General features: G+C 40.4%; 1 protein-coding gene across 4 annotated transcripts in view; it reads right to left on the bottom strand.

The window, feature by feature from the left end:
- Nucleotides 1–17,164, bottom strand: part of GPATCH2 (G-patch domain containing 2) — a 256,646-nt gene that overhangs the window by 123,230 nt on the left and 116,252 nt on the right. For all 4 annotated transcript variants that reach the window (XM_025202576.1, XM_025202574.1, XM_025202575.1 and 1 more), the window contains exons 5-7: nt 9,113–9,180; nt 7,406–7,445; nt 1,797–1,861 (exon numbers count right to left, since the gene is read on the bottom strand). In XM_025202576.1, coding sequence (XP_025058361.1) covers nt 1,797–1,861; nt 7,406–7,445; nt 9,113–9,180 — 173 coding nt within the window. The remainder of the gene's footprint in view (nt 1–1,796; nt 1,862–7,405; nt 7,446–9,112; nt 9,181–17,164) is intronic.

The following is a 17,164-nucleotide window of genomic DNA, read 5'->3' as shown; positions in this document are numbered from 1 at the left end:
GTCATTTTATCTCAGAATAGGGGGCTATACACATTTTGTTTTAATATTACAGAAGTTTTGCAAAAAAGTCAGTCCTACACTTGGGTCCTGAATCCTACTGATTCCACAAAAAGACTGCCAAGTGTTTATTGGGACAACAGTCTATTGGTTCAGTGCTGATTCAAGGTAGGGAGAAAAGATCATTTGAAATATTTCTTTTTAAAAATCTGTTTTAAATGTCTTTGCAAGTAATTGTTTAATACAATAAAAAACTAATAAATACTTAAACATGATTCTCTCTTACTTCCAGACTGGTTTCTGTTGCTTTAGTAGTATAAAATGGCTGTAAAGTGGGTGTAAATACAGTTTAGACCTCTTGAACAACCCCCTTTACGACCCTTGTATGGGGCCAGCTTGGTGTAAAGAGCCTTGGCACAAATGAGAGTCAGATCCTTAATGCAGTCTTTTAGTGAGAATCTGGCCTATATGCACATAAGCTTCTTTGAATAAAATTGCTCAAAGCAAACTTACTATTTTTAAAGAACTCTGCTATTCAGAAAGAGTGTTTAGTTACTTTGGAATACATTTAACAGACAAAAGACAACTATAACTGTGTGTTATAGGGCTGCAAGAGACCTAAAGGTTCAGTTCATCTAGTCCAACCTCTTATACAGAGACAGGACTCTTTTCTTTAACCTAAACCATCTCAGACAGATGCTCATCTACCCTCTTCTTGAAAATCTCCAATCAAAGGTTTATCTACTTCCATAGGCATCTTATTTCATTCTGCTACTGTTCCTATGGTTTGGAAGATTTTCCTGAGATTTCCTGAGTTACAATCTGCTTTTAAGTGTGTCTAGTTACTGTGTCCATAGTATTTGTGCAACTAACCAATCAGAGAGTGTAATATGAACTTGCACACAACATTTAGTATTTTCACATTTGGTACTCATATGATAAAAGTAAATGTTATCTCACATGCCAGGTATTACTTATAGCCAGTATTTCACAACACGAAATAACATGGCTATCCCAAGATAACTTCAGATCCTAGATATACTGTGTGGCTTAAAAACAGAAGGCCAAGTACTTTCTCTTACTCAAAAGTATGGTATTGTTCCAGCCTTCAAGTGTATTGTTAAAAAACTTATTTGCTAACCCAAATAATATATCTACAATCTCTCACTTATGTATACACAATAAATGTTGCACACAGAAAAAAGTTATAAAACAATTTTGTTACAGTAAGGGTCAAGGAGAAATCAGGTATGGTAAACATATACATGATCTTTGAGCACAGACTTAACAGTGAGCTTTGCCTTTAATCTTTTGTCACATCTTATCATTGCAATGCTCAGCTTTTTTCCCCTAATGATGAATTTGTTTCTATAAATTCTGCCAATCAGTTTTTTCAAGGACAATACAGTACAGATATCTAAGTGTTAAGTCCCTTTCTACTGTTTTTTATCATAAAAAATTGTGTGTGTGTGTGTGTGTGTGTGTGTGTGTGTAATGCACATTCTTGACTCTCACAATTACATCCTGTAAGTAAGGAACCAGGCAAGATCATCCATATTACCCAGATGTTTAATAAATGTATTATAATCCGAGTAAATAAATTGGAGGGATAAAAACACCAGTGAAGTCCCATACAAAACACCAGTACAGTCCCATGTTACACAGAAAAAGTCCATAAGAAAGGGAGCACAAGAAACTATTCAGAAACAGGGGTGGCATCAATCTTTTTAGAAAATATATGGGGATAGTTAAGGATAGCCATGTTCTGATTAAAATAATTAGCTGTAGCTTTAACTTACCTGCTAGCTGTTTTTACTGAGCTGTTCTTCTTGTGTCCTCTCTCTGATCGGTTATCCCGCAGGTGCTGAAAATACAGAAAGTACACTCAGAACAGTGTTGAAAGCATAGTCATTTTTATTCTAAGCAATGTCATTCTAACTTGATTACTCTCTTGTGTTAACCAGCTCCTATCTGTTTGATTTTCAATAGTGACACCTCACACCAGTGATGCTCAACTAGGGCCCCAAGAGATCCCATAAAGGGTGCTATGACACCTGTCCCCTGGGTAAAGAGGTAAATGCTCTCCTTCCCCAGTCTAGCGCCCTGTGCCTGCCCCAGGTACTCAGCAGTGCCTGCAACTGCTCCTCCCAGAACTGCTGCTGCTGCCCTCTTCTGCTCTCCCCCTGCCCCTGCCTGCCTCCCCCACACTGACTGACTACATTCTGGCTGCCCCTACACTCTTGGAAGCATGCTCTGATGTGGGCAGGCAGATGGATGTACTGCAGCCAAGCTTGTCCCCTCCACTCCTCTCATACTTCCAGGACTGGCAAGAGGGGCTGTGGGGGCAGTTGCTAGCAAGTGAGACCCTGCAGGAGCAGCTCGGCAGTGGGGTCTGCCCTTGGCCCCTCAGGAAAAAACCAGGGGGAGGAATGGGACCATGGAAAGGATGTGACAGGGTTAGATACTGCCCCCACTATCTTGACCTTGCACCAGGTAGATCAGTACTTCTTAACTTTTTTGGCCTCAATGCACTGTTTCATGTTTTCTGAATTTAGATTGTAGCTCAGCAATTCTCATCTGGGGTGTTGAAAAATTCAGAAAAGTTATGCAAGGTTGCCTTCAGGCTCAAAAGGTTCAGAACCATTGCCCTAGACTGTTTTGTTTTGTTTTTTTTACTTAAGGTGCACCATGAATGCACTTAAAGAAATATTTACAGTTAGTGACTCAGTGCATTCTTGATAAAGCATGATCAGTCATTACAGCCTTTTAATCAAATGTTGTTAAAATACATGTAGAGTTAAGCACATAATTACATTTACATTGCAATTACACTGCAATTACTCCATTAACAGAAATTTGCAGTTATACAGAATATACTTAAAACCCAAGAAATCCAGACTTTTACAAATAACTTTACCCTTATTTTAAACTGTGAAAAGCATAGAATCACTCACTGCAAATAATTTACATCTTCTCGACTGTATTTTGAAAAGAAAGTAGAACTGCTGAAACCTAGCAGTTTTCATGAGACTCAAAGTTTTAGAGTAAACAAAAACTAAATAACAAACCTTCCTAAAGTATCCAGGATACTAGGTTCCTTTGGGAGAAACAGAAGTGATGATATTCTAAACCACACTATTTTTTATGATTTGTTCAAAGTGAAAAAAGACTTTTTGTTAATCCAACTACTTCAGCTGACAACGTCTCTCTCCAATTGATTTGACAATTTTCCATGTGAGAATGATGTGGCAGTGATGCAGTGAAATCTGGCTGCCAAATGATTATGTGAAAGTGCAAACGATCGTTAAAAACTAGAAGTCATATTTTGATAGGAACCAAAGCTTCAAGAACGGATACAAAATGTTGAGAACTGGATTGCAGGTTTAGCTATACAAATGGCTGCACAGATCTAAGGAAGAGCTCTGCTGATGGGACTCAGAAAAGTATCAGAGGAGGAACAAGGGACCCTTCACTGCAAGAGTTGACTGATACACCTTTTGAACCTATTAGTGCACAGTTTAGCAATCCAAACCTTGGTCATATACCTGGGCATGGATGCCAAAGCAAAGGACAACATTTTAATTGTATCTGGAGAACACACTTAACTAAATTTATTTTCCTAGCACATTTACAGATTGTTTTTTGAATGAGAAACATTTTATGAGTTGTCTAATTCCTAGACTGAACAAAATAAGTACACTTTAGCTTTCAAAGGTGACTTAAAAGATACCTAATGAATAACCTGGTTTCCTTATGCCAGGTTTTACATTGAAGTTTTGCAAATGTTTTTTTTTTTTATTTTTTTATTTTTATTTGCTTATGATTGAAAGCATACTCCTCACCAACAGGGGTGCACTGATAGACATTTTGGGGGCTGATACTGATACCTGATTTTTAAGGAGGCATATCGGCTGATACCAATCCAATTTCCGATACAGCGACGTGCAGCTGGTAAGTTGGTTGTGATGGATGGGGAAGGGGCATGGGAGGGCAGATCAAGGCCCCTAGTGAGGGAGGGAGTGGGGCTGGGGCAGGTGCTGCCCAGCTAAAGTGAGGCAGGGTGGGGTGCTGGAGGGAGCCGTAGCTTGTTTGGGGGGGCTGCAGCTCCTGCTGCTGCGCGCACCCCAGGAGTGCAATGGGGGAGTGTGTGCTCCCAGCCCTGCCTCACTCCCTCCCTCACCATGGGGGGGGCCATTGATCTGGCCCCCCAAGACCCTTCCATCCCCTCTCCCCTTCCACCACAACAGACTTACCAGCTGGATGAAGCTCTCTGAGTTGCCCGGCTGTGTTCCTCATACTGCCCACATGCTATGCTGCAGCTGTGCACATGCACAGGCATTTATCGGCCACACCGGACCAATTTCTGACAATCAATTGTTTTTATATCAGTGCTGATCCAATATCAGATTGATGCATCGGTGCAGTTCTACTCACCAATAGTAATAATTAAAAACTTTATTTTAAACAAAAAGTTTACAAGGAGCAGTCTTGCTGCTGTTTAGTCCATCTTGCTGATGTCAAAATAAATATTAATTACACTTATTGCATAAGGACTGCACAAATAAAGATTGCCTGCCACATATCTCTACGCTGATTATGCAATTACAAACACTTTGTTTTAAATTTAAGGGGTCTGTCCTGGGTAGGGTACTATTCAAAATTATCATTAAGAGTCTGAGTGTTGGAATAGAGAGTGCTCTTTTTGAATTTGCAGATGATATCAAACTGGGAGGGGGCACAATCTTTTTAGAGGGCACGATTAACATTCAAAATTATCTTCACAAAATGAAAAAACGGTCTGGAATAAAGTCAAAATTAAATAAAGACTTTTGTAAAATACTGAACTCAGGTAGAAATAATCAATGGCATAAATACAAAATGGGAAAGAACTGGCTAATTAGCAGTGCTGCAGAAATGGATCTGGGGTTATACTGGATCAAAATTAAGCATGAGTCAACAATGTCTAATTGTTACTGGAAAAAAAAAAGCAATAGGGGGTGAATCACTAAGCATATTATAAGTAAGATGCATGGAGTAATCCTTCCACTATACCTAGCACTGGTAAAGTCTCAGGGGGAACATGATACTATGTCCAATGTGGGGCACTACACTTCAAGAAAGATATGGATGAACTGGAGAAAGTCCACAGAAGAGCAACAAAAAACAATAAAATAATCAAATTTCTAGAAAACAACTTATGAAAAAAGTTGGAAAGAATTGGGTTTGTTTGGATTTGAGAAGGTGAGTCTCCAGGTATATATAAGGTTTTCAGATATGCAAAGAGGAAAGTTGTAAACTATTTTGCATTAGGGACAGGACAAGAAATAATGGCTAAAATTGCCACAAGAAAGATTTAGTTCAGCAATCAGGAAGATCTTTCTAAGTGTAAGGGTAGTTAAGCAGTGGAAAAAGTTACCCAGGGAGGTTGTGAAATCTTTATCAGTAGGTTTTTAATAGCATAAGACAAAATTTCCTTTCAAGGTCCCTTGCATCTCTATTTGCTATTCTATGAGCCCTATTTGATACTTTATGATTTTTTAAATCTCAAAACCTAAACATCTTAACTAAATATTAATTGTACAATTGCAGCAACAATTATAATTATTTAATATGGTGCTCCATAGCTCTAGACCTTTCGAAAGGTAAGTTGCTTTCATAATACAGATTTATTTTAAACTTAATGTTTCCCTCCTTTTTTTACAGGTCCTGAAGATTAGACCCATTATGGATTGCCAGCATCTTTCCCCATGCAATGGCAATAAAGGTTTTTTTGGGAAAATACAAATTCATTTGCTATTACGGGCACTGTTCACCCTACTGCCAGGTTGCCTAGTGGTTGCTCAGCAGCACAGTGCCTGCTGGTACATCACTTAGCATTGAGTATGGCTGGTCTGAATTTCAAAACCTTCAAAACACGTGAAAGGTTTCAAGTTAAATTAATTACTAAGTTATTTGAAACTTTCAGGATATCAAATATACTTTTCATTTTATTTTTACTGGTGCTCAGCAAGTATCACTTATTACAATTAGTAAATGTAACAACGTTGACAAACAGCAAGAAGCCTTGCTGATGGGAATCTTTTATCATGTTTATTTCAGCTGAACTAAAAAAGTGTGCTCACATTTTTTTTCTTTTTTTTTTTATGCGTCTTTTCAACAAAGAATAAAGTTTCAGAATGACATGAGATAAATGCAAATCACAGCAAGCTATCTGTTTGTTAAGGAAGTCTCTGCCAGCATAGAATAACACCTAGTATTTTCACAATTTACAGCTAAAAACTGTGCTTAGTTCTTTTGTTATTCTGAAAGGCTTGAGGAAATAAAGTGATTTTTGAGAAACATTAAATCTTGTGTTCAAATGTTCTTCAATTTACTTCCCTGTGTGCTTCTGGCTGTAAAAACATGCGTGCCATTGCCCATGTCCAGCCCCATGGACCACTAAGCTCAGGAGGACCTTTTACTTTGACTTTTTATCTGAGCTACAAGAGGTTAGAACATCCTAAAATATGAAGATTTTCCCCAATTGTTTTTTACAATATTACTTATTGCTTCCATATTTAAAGTCTACTTCCTAGAACTTTAACCTTGTGTGTAATTGGTACAGATTTAGTGAAATCAGCTGAGTCACAGCAATTTATGTCACCTAAAGAATGTCCCACTGAGCTTTACTATAGCATCTTAATGCATAACTGATGTACTCTGGTTTTGTTTTTTTTTTTTTACTGAGTGTTTGTAAGCAGCTATTATATTTAGAAAAACTTATTTTAAGATAAAAACAATGGATAATATATTCTGGGTGACCAGTGTGTTTCTGCAATTCCATTAATTTTTCTGAAGTCTGACCAATGCTTTACTGCTCAAATATAAATGTGCCCTACACAACAGGTTTTAAGGGACTCCCTGACACACAACATTATGCCTTTCTTCTGTAATTCCTGCCGCTGGCAACTTCTCACCTGATACAGAATTTAACGACACCTTTATGTTGCTTTAGCCCCTTTTCCTGGTGTGAAGGAGAAAAGTAAGGGCAAATCTCAGTTCTAGCAGTTGTATATTTTTTTAATTTCATGAAAAAGTGTTATAGAACTAGAAACCACATTGAAGGAGAAACATAGGTACCACTGTTAATGAGAAACTAGTTGTAGGATAAAATATTTTAAACATTGAAGTCAGCAGTGAAAGTGAACTTTGATGCTTATCTAGCATAATGTGACATGTCAGCTTATTAACCAAAAGACTGGTTGAAATGGTCATCTGTTAAGTATACTCTCTAAAGGAAATATTAACTTATTTAGGCTGCTGTGCTTTTCATGACTTAAAATACTGGCCCCAAGAGCTCTGGAGGAGAGAGAGTTAAATTCCTTCTTATATATGAAGTAAACTGTTTTTTGATCAAAGTGGTTCTTACCTGGCTATGTTCCTTCCTAGCCCCAGGGCTAAACCAATGGCTGTGGGAGAAAGAGAAAAGAAGGGTTTAACAATATAACTAAAGCACGTGCTGTCATATGACCAGTTTGTGCGTGCTTTTCGGCATTTCATTGTCTGCCAGGAAAATATAGCCTTTGGCTATGCTTTATTTTAATGGGATATTTTATGGAACTCTCAAAGTCTGTAACAGTTTTGATAGGAATGCAAGAATGCATCTAGCTTTGCAAATTCACTTCTTAGGAAAACCAGGCACTCATTAACTTTACATTTAATTATGTTCTATTAATTCAATTTAGTAATGCATAAATGTTAAGATTCTGCATGTCTTAAATCGTGTATATTACAATGCACCCTATTAACCAAAACAAAATAAAATCCTTTTTACTGAAGCATAAGCAGTTTAATTATAGCTGAAAAGCCACCTAACTGCTGTGAGCTAACTGGTAAATGTTAACACATTAGCATTTCACCAGTCAAGGCCACGGTTTGAATTGTAACTCAAACAGCACGCAAACATAAACTCGCACCTCAAGGCTGCCACACCATTTCACACCACTCATAATATTTTCCTTTACAAAGGCAAGGCATTGGTCCAGAAAGTGGGATACAACAGGAGGTAACATGGTGCCTTCCTTCAGCATAACCAGCAGCAATTATGATAGACTCATCTGAGATTGCAGCAGCATGTTTAAAAGAGGCCTCCCAATTTCCCTGCAGTGTGCATTACACATGGACCTAACAACTTCTCCAGGGTGGAAGGGGCAATATCAGTACTGGGAAGAAGAACAAGAGAGGAAATAAGGTGCCTGGCACTGGGTTCTGCTTCTTTAAATATGGCAGTGGATTTTGGGGGAAGGTCAGAATAGATCAGCCTATTCAAATAACAAATGGAACATCTGCCACATTGGTTGGATTGGGCTCTGTAAACATATATCTTATTTTGAGCTGAAAATAGAGAAAATATTAATGATATGCTGCAATATCTAAAGGAATCAAAAGATGTTTCCTGTCAGAATGTCCTCAATTCAGGTCTTTGGTTTTGTGATCTTTTGAGGACATGAGTCTCCACAGGATATTTATTATACCAAAAAAAACCCCAAACCAAAAGAAATACAAAACAAAAAAACAGAAAGTATTTGATTCTCTTTCTGCAAAGCACTTGGGCAGTGCTGAACCTAGTATGCTTCTTTACAAAAACTTAATCATCTTGGACATGATGGCTAAGTACAGGCAGTCAAAAAGCCAGAGTCTGAATCAATTCAATCTTCACAGGGTAGAATGGGGGGGCTCTAGAGCACAGCTCCCTGCTCAGCTGGAGGAGACAGCTTAGGCCTAGGTTAGCTCTGCCATCCTGCAAGAGGGGGTTTTGCAGGGGAAGTGCAAAACATCTTGGGATGCTGGGGGACTGTGAGCTAACTGGAATCTGGACGGGATCTGGGGCAGAAGTTCAATAAACCAATTTAATCCAAATCAGTTAAGTCTGAGACTACATCCACACAGGTTCATCTTAAACTGGTTTTGGCCATGTTGAAAGCAGGCTATGTGCACTGAACTTCTGTTGTGTTACAGATTTGAAGTGATTTCTGATCACTTCTGCTGGTTTGTGTGTAATTTCTGTCCCTAGCCCAAGTGCTACGGTAATACAAACACACTAAAAACAAGGACAATTCCCACTACTGGTACTCACTCATGGTGATGAGAATCCTGGGATAAATGCACTGCTTTTTTGTTACTGCCTGGGCCCGGAGCAGTAATCTATGGGGAAAAATGATCTGAGTTAGAGTGGTATTACATGCACATAATGTTTTCTAGCGATGACACTATTTTTTTTTATTTCCCGCATAAAAAAAGATATACCAAGTATAATATGTACCACCAATAATATTTTTGTTTTCTAACTCTTGGGTAAAATTTTCAGAAGTGTCTCAGTGAGAAGGATTCCACTTTTCGAAGGTGACAGGTACTTAGGAGCCATAGTCTCACCAAGGATCTGTAAGATTTGGAAACCTTTGGGTCAAATTTTCAAAGGTTCTGAGGTGCCTAAAGATTCAGATAAGCACATTACCATATTTATAGAATTAATCTAGGTAACTATTCCCATTGCATTTCAGTGGCAGTCAGATAGATGTCTATCTGCTAAGTGATTCTGAAAATTCCACAAAACACAAATTCATAGGCACCTTTGAAAATGTGATGCTTAGATGCTTTTGAAAATCTCATCCAGAATGTACAAGGTGTTAAATTTAGGGAAAATACCATTAATTAATTTAAAGCTGTAAGGGCTTCAAAAAGGGCCTTAGGCTCCTTTGAAAATCTAAGGTGTAGCCTGCAAGATGGAGCAAAATGCTTATGAAAATAACACATGACGAAAAATGAAAGACACAAAAAACTCTGACTTTTATAACTGTAATCATATTCTCTTGTCCATTCCTTTTCATTTACCATAATATAAAAGGAACAAAATGGTTAACTTTTTAATCAGTTATATAATTCTCTTTCATACTCCTTCATGTGGGACAGGGTAAACATAAGGAAAATACATCTTTATAGGGTTATATCATACTACGGCTGAAGTAGCCTTCCTCTTCTGCAAGATTTGTTTGCTAGAACTTGCTTGTTCACATATATATGAGATGGAGTTAGGGCTCACCTGCTAAAGATGCATATATGCTAAAGATATTGGAGCAAAGAGCAACAAGTCCTCATAAAAACTCTGAATCCCCAGGGGATCACCAACTGACCAGTGACAGGGCTAAGGCAGCCATGCTGTCAATGCTGAAGGAGACTTGGAAGCCAAAGAGATAAACAGCTGATATACACATATTGTCTGGGACCACTGGGTTTTAGGTTATTTTTACATAAGGGATCTCTGTTTATCCATATTTGACAGGCCATCACTCATTAGAAGAATGATTCATTGCATTTTCAATGGCAACAAATTACTGTTTGTTTGTGGTTTTAAAGCAAGTTTCCCCTACTTTTATGCAGAAAGAGAACCAAAGCATGTTAAGATCTAGTACAGCAATGCCCATTTTACTGGGCAGTGATGATTCAGAACAACTATCAAAACTTGCTATAGAAAAATTGTAGCCATACTTACTGCTTGGAAAGTAGAAGTTACAAAAAAATTGTAACTTGCTGCCTTGAGGAAATCATGGCCACATAGAGGCATTATATTTCTACTAAGAGAATCATTAGGTGCCTATACACGTGCTCTGGAGTAGGAAGGGTGCATTTTAATAAGAGTGGCTCTTGGGAGCTGTTCTAATTAAAATGCCCACTGCGCCTTGTGTATTCAGTGTCCCGTGTTTCAAAATAGTGGTGGGGGTGCTTTAACTAAAGCTCATTTGATGAGTTTTAGTTAGTGTCCCTGCCACCATATTAAAATACGGGATGCTGAATACATGAGACACTGCAGCAGGCTGGAGCGGTCTGATTAGAACACTCCAGGAGACTCAATTAATCGAGAGTAATCAGAATGTGCCAGAGCACGTGTATAGGCACCCACTGTTCTCCTGATGGAAACTATGAGTGTACAAGCATTCAGTTAATTTCTCCTGGGGAAATAAACCCTCCCCTTTTCCACACTCTATTAACCTTGTTTACTGACTTTATCTTAGTACAAATATCTTCCAGGTGTGAACCTGGAAGTTCTTCCATGCAAGAGAAACTCAGAAGAATGAATGCCTTAACATTCCTGTCCCAGTCTGGTTGGGGGGGGAGGGGAAGGGGGAGAAGCATGGTGGGGTGAAGCAGTGGGATACTGCTGCCTATGCTTCCCAGATCAGGGACTGCCGGCAGAGGGGGCAGGGGAGGGGGCGGCAAATAGCCAAGGCATTGTCCCACTGCTCCTTTCCTCATCCTGGACTAGTCCCATGTAGTCCCAACTAGTCTTCACATTTCCTCAGACTGAGGACATACCTACATCTGGGGAAGGGGTGGGGAGTCTGTCCCTATCTCTTCCATAGACTATTCCATCAGGGGACAGGAGCACTAGTGCAAAGCCCCCTACTGCTTCCCAGACTGAGGCCCTGGTCTGAGGCGGTGTTGCCTGTCGCTCCCTCCACTCAGCTCCTGGCCACTGATCTGAGGAACATGAAAGGGGTTTTGCTTGTTGCTCTAGTCCCCTCTTTAGCAGTTTATGGGAGGGGAGTGGAGCCCGTTCCCCAGACATGGGTGTCCCTTATATGGGGAAATGTGGAAAGTTTTTCACTGCTGCTCCACTTGCCCTTACAGAAATGGGCAGAAGTGGGAAGCAACAGCTGCTCCAACTTCCCCCAGATTGGGATCACTCAGTTTTGGGAAGGCAGGGGAGCAGGCAAGGGGGTGGTTGTAGACTGAATGCCTATGCTGCTCCCTCTCCTGGAAACATTTATAGCAGCAGAAATTTCTACTGCTAGAAATGAACACCTATTCTTGGCCCCTATCTACACTCCAGTACAGGTTTCGCTCACCAACCACAGTTTTGCCAACCACGGTTTTGAGTATCTACACTTAATATTCTATATACCATTTTGGCTACCATGGTATACAGTTTTGAATAACCACAGATTTCCGTGGCTGCGCATCAGCCTGCCACCTGCTATTTTTCCCATAAGCCTTTTTGTCTTGCCAACCATGGGAAGTTTCAGGAACCTAACTCCAGTGATTGGTGAGGAAAACCTGTACATGCAGTCAGCAACAGAGGGCTTCCATAGACGTAGACATTTGAAATTATCTTAGTTTTACTAGAGCAAAAGTAGTCTTGCTTATTCATTCAGTAATAAAGAAATTTCAGTGAAAGCTTTCAAGAGAGCTTTTCCTGTATTCATCTTATAGATTGAGCAACAGATATAAGTTCATAAAGATGCACTCTGGAATAAAAAACTTTTAAATTTACATGTAACATCCTGAGTAGAATAGTAATAAACAAGCTGTAGCTTGAACACCATAGGTAAACATGTGGCTTGGCTCTAGAGAGTTACATCCTGCATTAATCTCAAAATGAGGTTTTCATGCTATTCCAGTGGGTATCCCAGGAATATAGTAATCCATTTTCTACACTGTGGCTATAAGAAAAGCCGACTGTGCCTATGTCATGCTTTGTTAGAGGTTCATGATCACATTATCTCATGGTGGACCTGACACTTTTATTCAGTTTACAGTATGTTCTGTGTACAGGCAACTTATTTCCTTTGCCAGGGTTGCTGACAACCTTTTCCACACTATATTAATCTTGTTTACTGACTTTATCTTGGTACAAATATCAGAAAACTGAACTTTTTATCTCGGGGAGAAAATAAACAACATGTTGACAGAAGCAAAAGCTATTTTCTGGACTAAAATTGGTTGTTTACCTGCAGCCATACTTATGGAAACATGTTTAAGTCTCTAGCTCAATCGAAATACATAATCCAAAATTTAATAAGCATGGACATTTCAAGAAAACCACCTGATAAATTGTCAGATATAAAACAATATCTAAACACAAAGAAATAGAATTTAAAACTAATTTATACTGCAATATAAACATACTCTCAATTTAGTCACAACTGATCAGAAAATATACCAATGGTATCCTATATATCAAAGGTGACTTCAGAGGAGATTTATGCAATTAAACATAACACACAAATACAAGTATGTATGCTATACTGATTGTTATAAGAAGCCAACACTTTAATATATATTATAATTTCTTAGGTTTGCAACACTGTTTTGCTTAATGAAAAAATAGCATGTGATGTTGAGGTCCTTGTTAGCAACATCAGATAGAAATGTCTTCTGAGTCCCCTAAAAAAGACGTCAACAACTTCTTCCATGTCTCCTTCTAGAGTCATTTGGCAGGACACAATGAACAAGATGAATGTTTGGTCATCCAATTAGCCCTTCTATCCATTATGAGATACTGTGGGAGCTGTTTTTATGCACTGAAGTTCCAATGCTCAGGAATAAAATCCAAGAGGAAATAAATAAATAGTAATGGCTTTTCAGGCCAACAATGGTAAGCATAGGAGTAGCTTTCAAACATTCCATGCCGATAGTTTCACAGGTATACAGATGATCACCTGACCCATGTTTGTACTAAGCGCATCCCAAAGAAAATGGGATGCACTACATTTTCATAACTACTACATACTGTCCACGCGCACGTGTGTGTGTGTGTGTGTGTGTGTGTGTGTGTGTGTAAATTAGTGGATTTTCATTTTAACTGTGAAAAAACACAGATTTGGGGTTTTAAAATCAGAGAAACTGATGGTGGTTTTTATCAGAGAATTTGGGATTTTAAACAGAGAAAACCAGGATCCCCACTTATAAAGTTGCCAGACTTTTGCTGTTAGAACTGGAATTTCCATACTGGATATCTTCCTTCAGCTGAAACTTTGTTTCTTTTGAGTTTTTCAGCAAACAGTTCAACTTCCAAGAATGAGGTTAGAGAAAAATAGTGCTTTTTTACCAATGGATTTCAAGTTGTGATGACCATTTGGTTGAGAAGATCCTGTGCCTCCATGCTTTGAAGCATGGACTAGAAATTTTAAAATTACTATTTGCACATGCCCAGTAAAGGTTTGCCGGAAGCTGCAACTATATTTTCTGAAGTTTCCGTCCCTACTGAATAAGCTCTTGTCAAAGACTTAAGACTTTCCCAGCAACCATTCCTCACAGCAATTGCACTGTTCTGATGCCGAGTACAAAGGAATAGAGAACAGGATTGCCTCTCCTGTGGTCTCAATAGCCTCCCTATTGGCACTTAGGTACTACGGAAGCGAAATGGGGAACAACCTGCTTTGAATGCATATAAGAGGAATAAGGAATGGGATGGGAGGGAAAAGCAGAGGTAAACTGGAGGAGTGGGAGAAATAACAGGGATAGGCTGGGAGTGGGGGAAGGAAGGGGTTCTATAACTACCGGAATTCACTCTTTTCCAGAATCTGTAACGGAAGCACAGATTCTGAAGCCCCAATACGCCTCTGCTACCTACCTATGAATCTTACTGACTGTGTGTGTCTCAGACCCCTCGAGTCGATCTCCTTCACAAAAGATAACTCACTACAGCTGCAAGTTAAAGTTACTTTGTCAGCTTAGCTGGAAGAGATCTGTGATGTGACACTTAAAGGCACAACATCTCACTGATTTTGTGAGTCATCTCATGGATGACTTGCACAGGACCAATATAGTTCTATGGGATGGAACTTCAGTTTTTCATACAGCTTTTAAAAAAGAAACCATTAAGTTATATTAAGAAATATGCTAAGAGAATATCAAGGTCTGAAATCAAGCAAATCACCAGCACATGCTTCAGTTAGCACCATTTATGAATATGCATTTTGATACAGTCTTTAATTACAAGATCAAATGCAATTTGTTTCCACTATGCCCCTGCACCACTCATTGTACTGGATAGACAGGGATTAGGGAATGAATCAAAATTGTTTAATGAATGAGGTTGTCTGGAAGACCCCTGTCTCATTCATCACAGAGGCTGGGAGATGGGTAATACAGCAGGGGACCACAACAAGAGAATGGATTCTCCCCCACAAGAACAGGAAAAAACTCTTCTTTTTATTGCTGCCTCTGTTACAACCTTATACAATCCTAAGCAAATCAGCTAAACCAAAATTTTGGCAGGCAGCCATTTACTTGTGTGTTATTGAATGATTTCAGCATGCTAAGATAGAACAATGCCCTTTTACATCAAGTGTATGAAGTTTAGCTTTCCTAGGAGCTGAATGAGGTTTGGGGAAGAAAACTATAAGAGATTAATAAGTTGGCTAATAAAAAAACTCTAAACACAATTCTGGGCCACAATTTGCTATGAGACTTGAGAGTAACCTTGTCCATATGAAATACTGTACAAGATGGATTCACCATGTAAGTCTTCATTTTCCTTTGCTATAAAAGTAGCTTTTATTGATAGGCAGCATGGGGTACAGGTTGCTAACAGCTCATGGTGGACAATCAACACAGTTAATATTATAGTGTGATTCCCAGAAGGGAGCTTCCCAGACTGGAGGAAAAACACTGACACCCACCTTAAGGAATATACTTATTATAGGATCAGAAAATATTTTGCATCTGGTTAGGAAGGTTCTGTGCAGATACTGATACTAGATGGAACCTTATGGATCCAATATAGTTATGTAAGATAAGTGCTCAGTGATCAGAAATGCATCACAACTCCTGTGAACCCTGTTTGACTCAGGGCTTCTCAGTGGGTTATTTGCCTAAATTTCTGCAGCTTCTTCAGTGGCTCCAGTGCTCTTTGCAGATCATAAGTGGCATGGAGCTAAGGGCTGTAGAATGGAGCAGATAGAAGTAACCTTGAGATCTGGCATTTCTTAACTTTTGAGCGCTTCATTTGGCAATTTTAGGATCTCTGAAATAGTCTGACAGGGCAGGGAGGGAAACAAGGATCACAGAATCATAGAAAATTAGGGTTGGAAGGGACCTCAGGAGGTCATCTAATCCAACCCCCTGCTCAAAGCAGAACCACCCCCAACTAGATCATCCCAGCCAAAGCTTTGTCTAGCCGGGTCTTAAAAACCTCCAAGGACAGAGATTCCACCACCTCTCTGGGTAACCTGTTGCAATGTTTTACTACCAGCCTAGTGAGAAAATTCTTTCTAGAATCTAACCTAAACTTCCCTTGCTGCAACTTGAGACTGTTGCTCCTTGTTCTGTTATCTGTCACTGAGAACAGTTTAGCTCCATCTTCTTTTGAAACCCCCTTTAGGTAGCTGACAGCTGCTATTAAGTCCCATCTCAATCTCCACTTCTCTAGACTAAATAAGCCCAGGTCCCTCAGCCTCTCATAGATCTTCTCATAAGCCTTCTCATAAGTCATGTCCCCCAGCCCCCTCACCATTTTCGTTGCCCTCCACTGGACTCTCTCCAATTTGTCCACATCCTTTCTGTACTGCAGGACCCAAAACTGAACATAGTTCTCCAGATGGGGCCTCGCCAGTGATGAATAGAGGGGCAAAATCTAGGGGTGCACCGGTAGAGATTTTAGGGGCCAATACCGATAGCTGATTTTTAAGGAGGCATATCAGCCAATACTGATCCAATTTCTGACATAGCTGGTAAGTCTGTTGTGGTAGAAGGGGAGCGGAGAGGGAAGGGGGAGGGGAGAGGGAAGAGACGTGGGGGGGGGGGGCAGATAAAGGCCCCTGCGGTGAGGGAGGAGTGGGGCTGGGGCTGCCCACCTGGGGCGGGGCAGGGTGCGGGATGGAGCCGCGGCTTATCTGGAGGGCATGGGGCGGCTCCCACTGCTGCGCGTACCCTGGGAGGGCATGCGGGGGGCATATGCCCCCTGGATCTGTGTGGGACGGGTGGCAGCTGTAGGCAGAGATGACCCAAGCAGGGTGCAGGGGCTGGGGCAAATCAGCCTGTGCGGGGTCCCACCCCTGCGTGTCCCAGACACGAAGAAGCCGGCGGCAGATTCAGTGGTGGGCCAAGTGGTGGACGTGAAGCTGAGTTGCCACGAAGCTGAGTTGCCCAACGTGGCACTGAGTTGCCACGGCCGCTCCGCCCGGCTCCACAGGGCCCCATAAAGCGTGGGGCCTGGGGCAGTCACCCCAATTCATGCCCCCTAAGGATGGCCCTGGCTTTGGGCCTGGGGCTGTGCTCAGGGTGGGCTTCAGCCACTCCATATTTCACTGTAGCCGCCCATCCCAGTGCAGCTCTGGCCTCAGCCTGCAACTGCAGCCCGCCCCACTCAGATCTGGGGGCATATGCCCCACCTATGCTGTCCTGGGGT

The sequence above is a fragment of the Alligator sinensis genome, unplaced genomic scaffold, assembly GCF_000455745.1.
Source record: "Alligator sinensis unplaced genomic scaffold, ASM45574v1 scaffold178_1, whole genome shotgun sequence".
NCBI classification, from domain to species: Eukaryota; Metazoa; Chordata; order Crocodylia; family Alligatoridae; genus Alligator; species Alligator sinensis.
The sequence above is the reverse complement of the archived record's forward strand: the minus strand, read 5'-3'. Positions and strand labels throughout refer to the sequence as shown.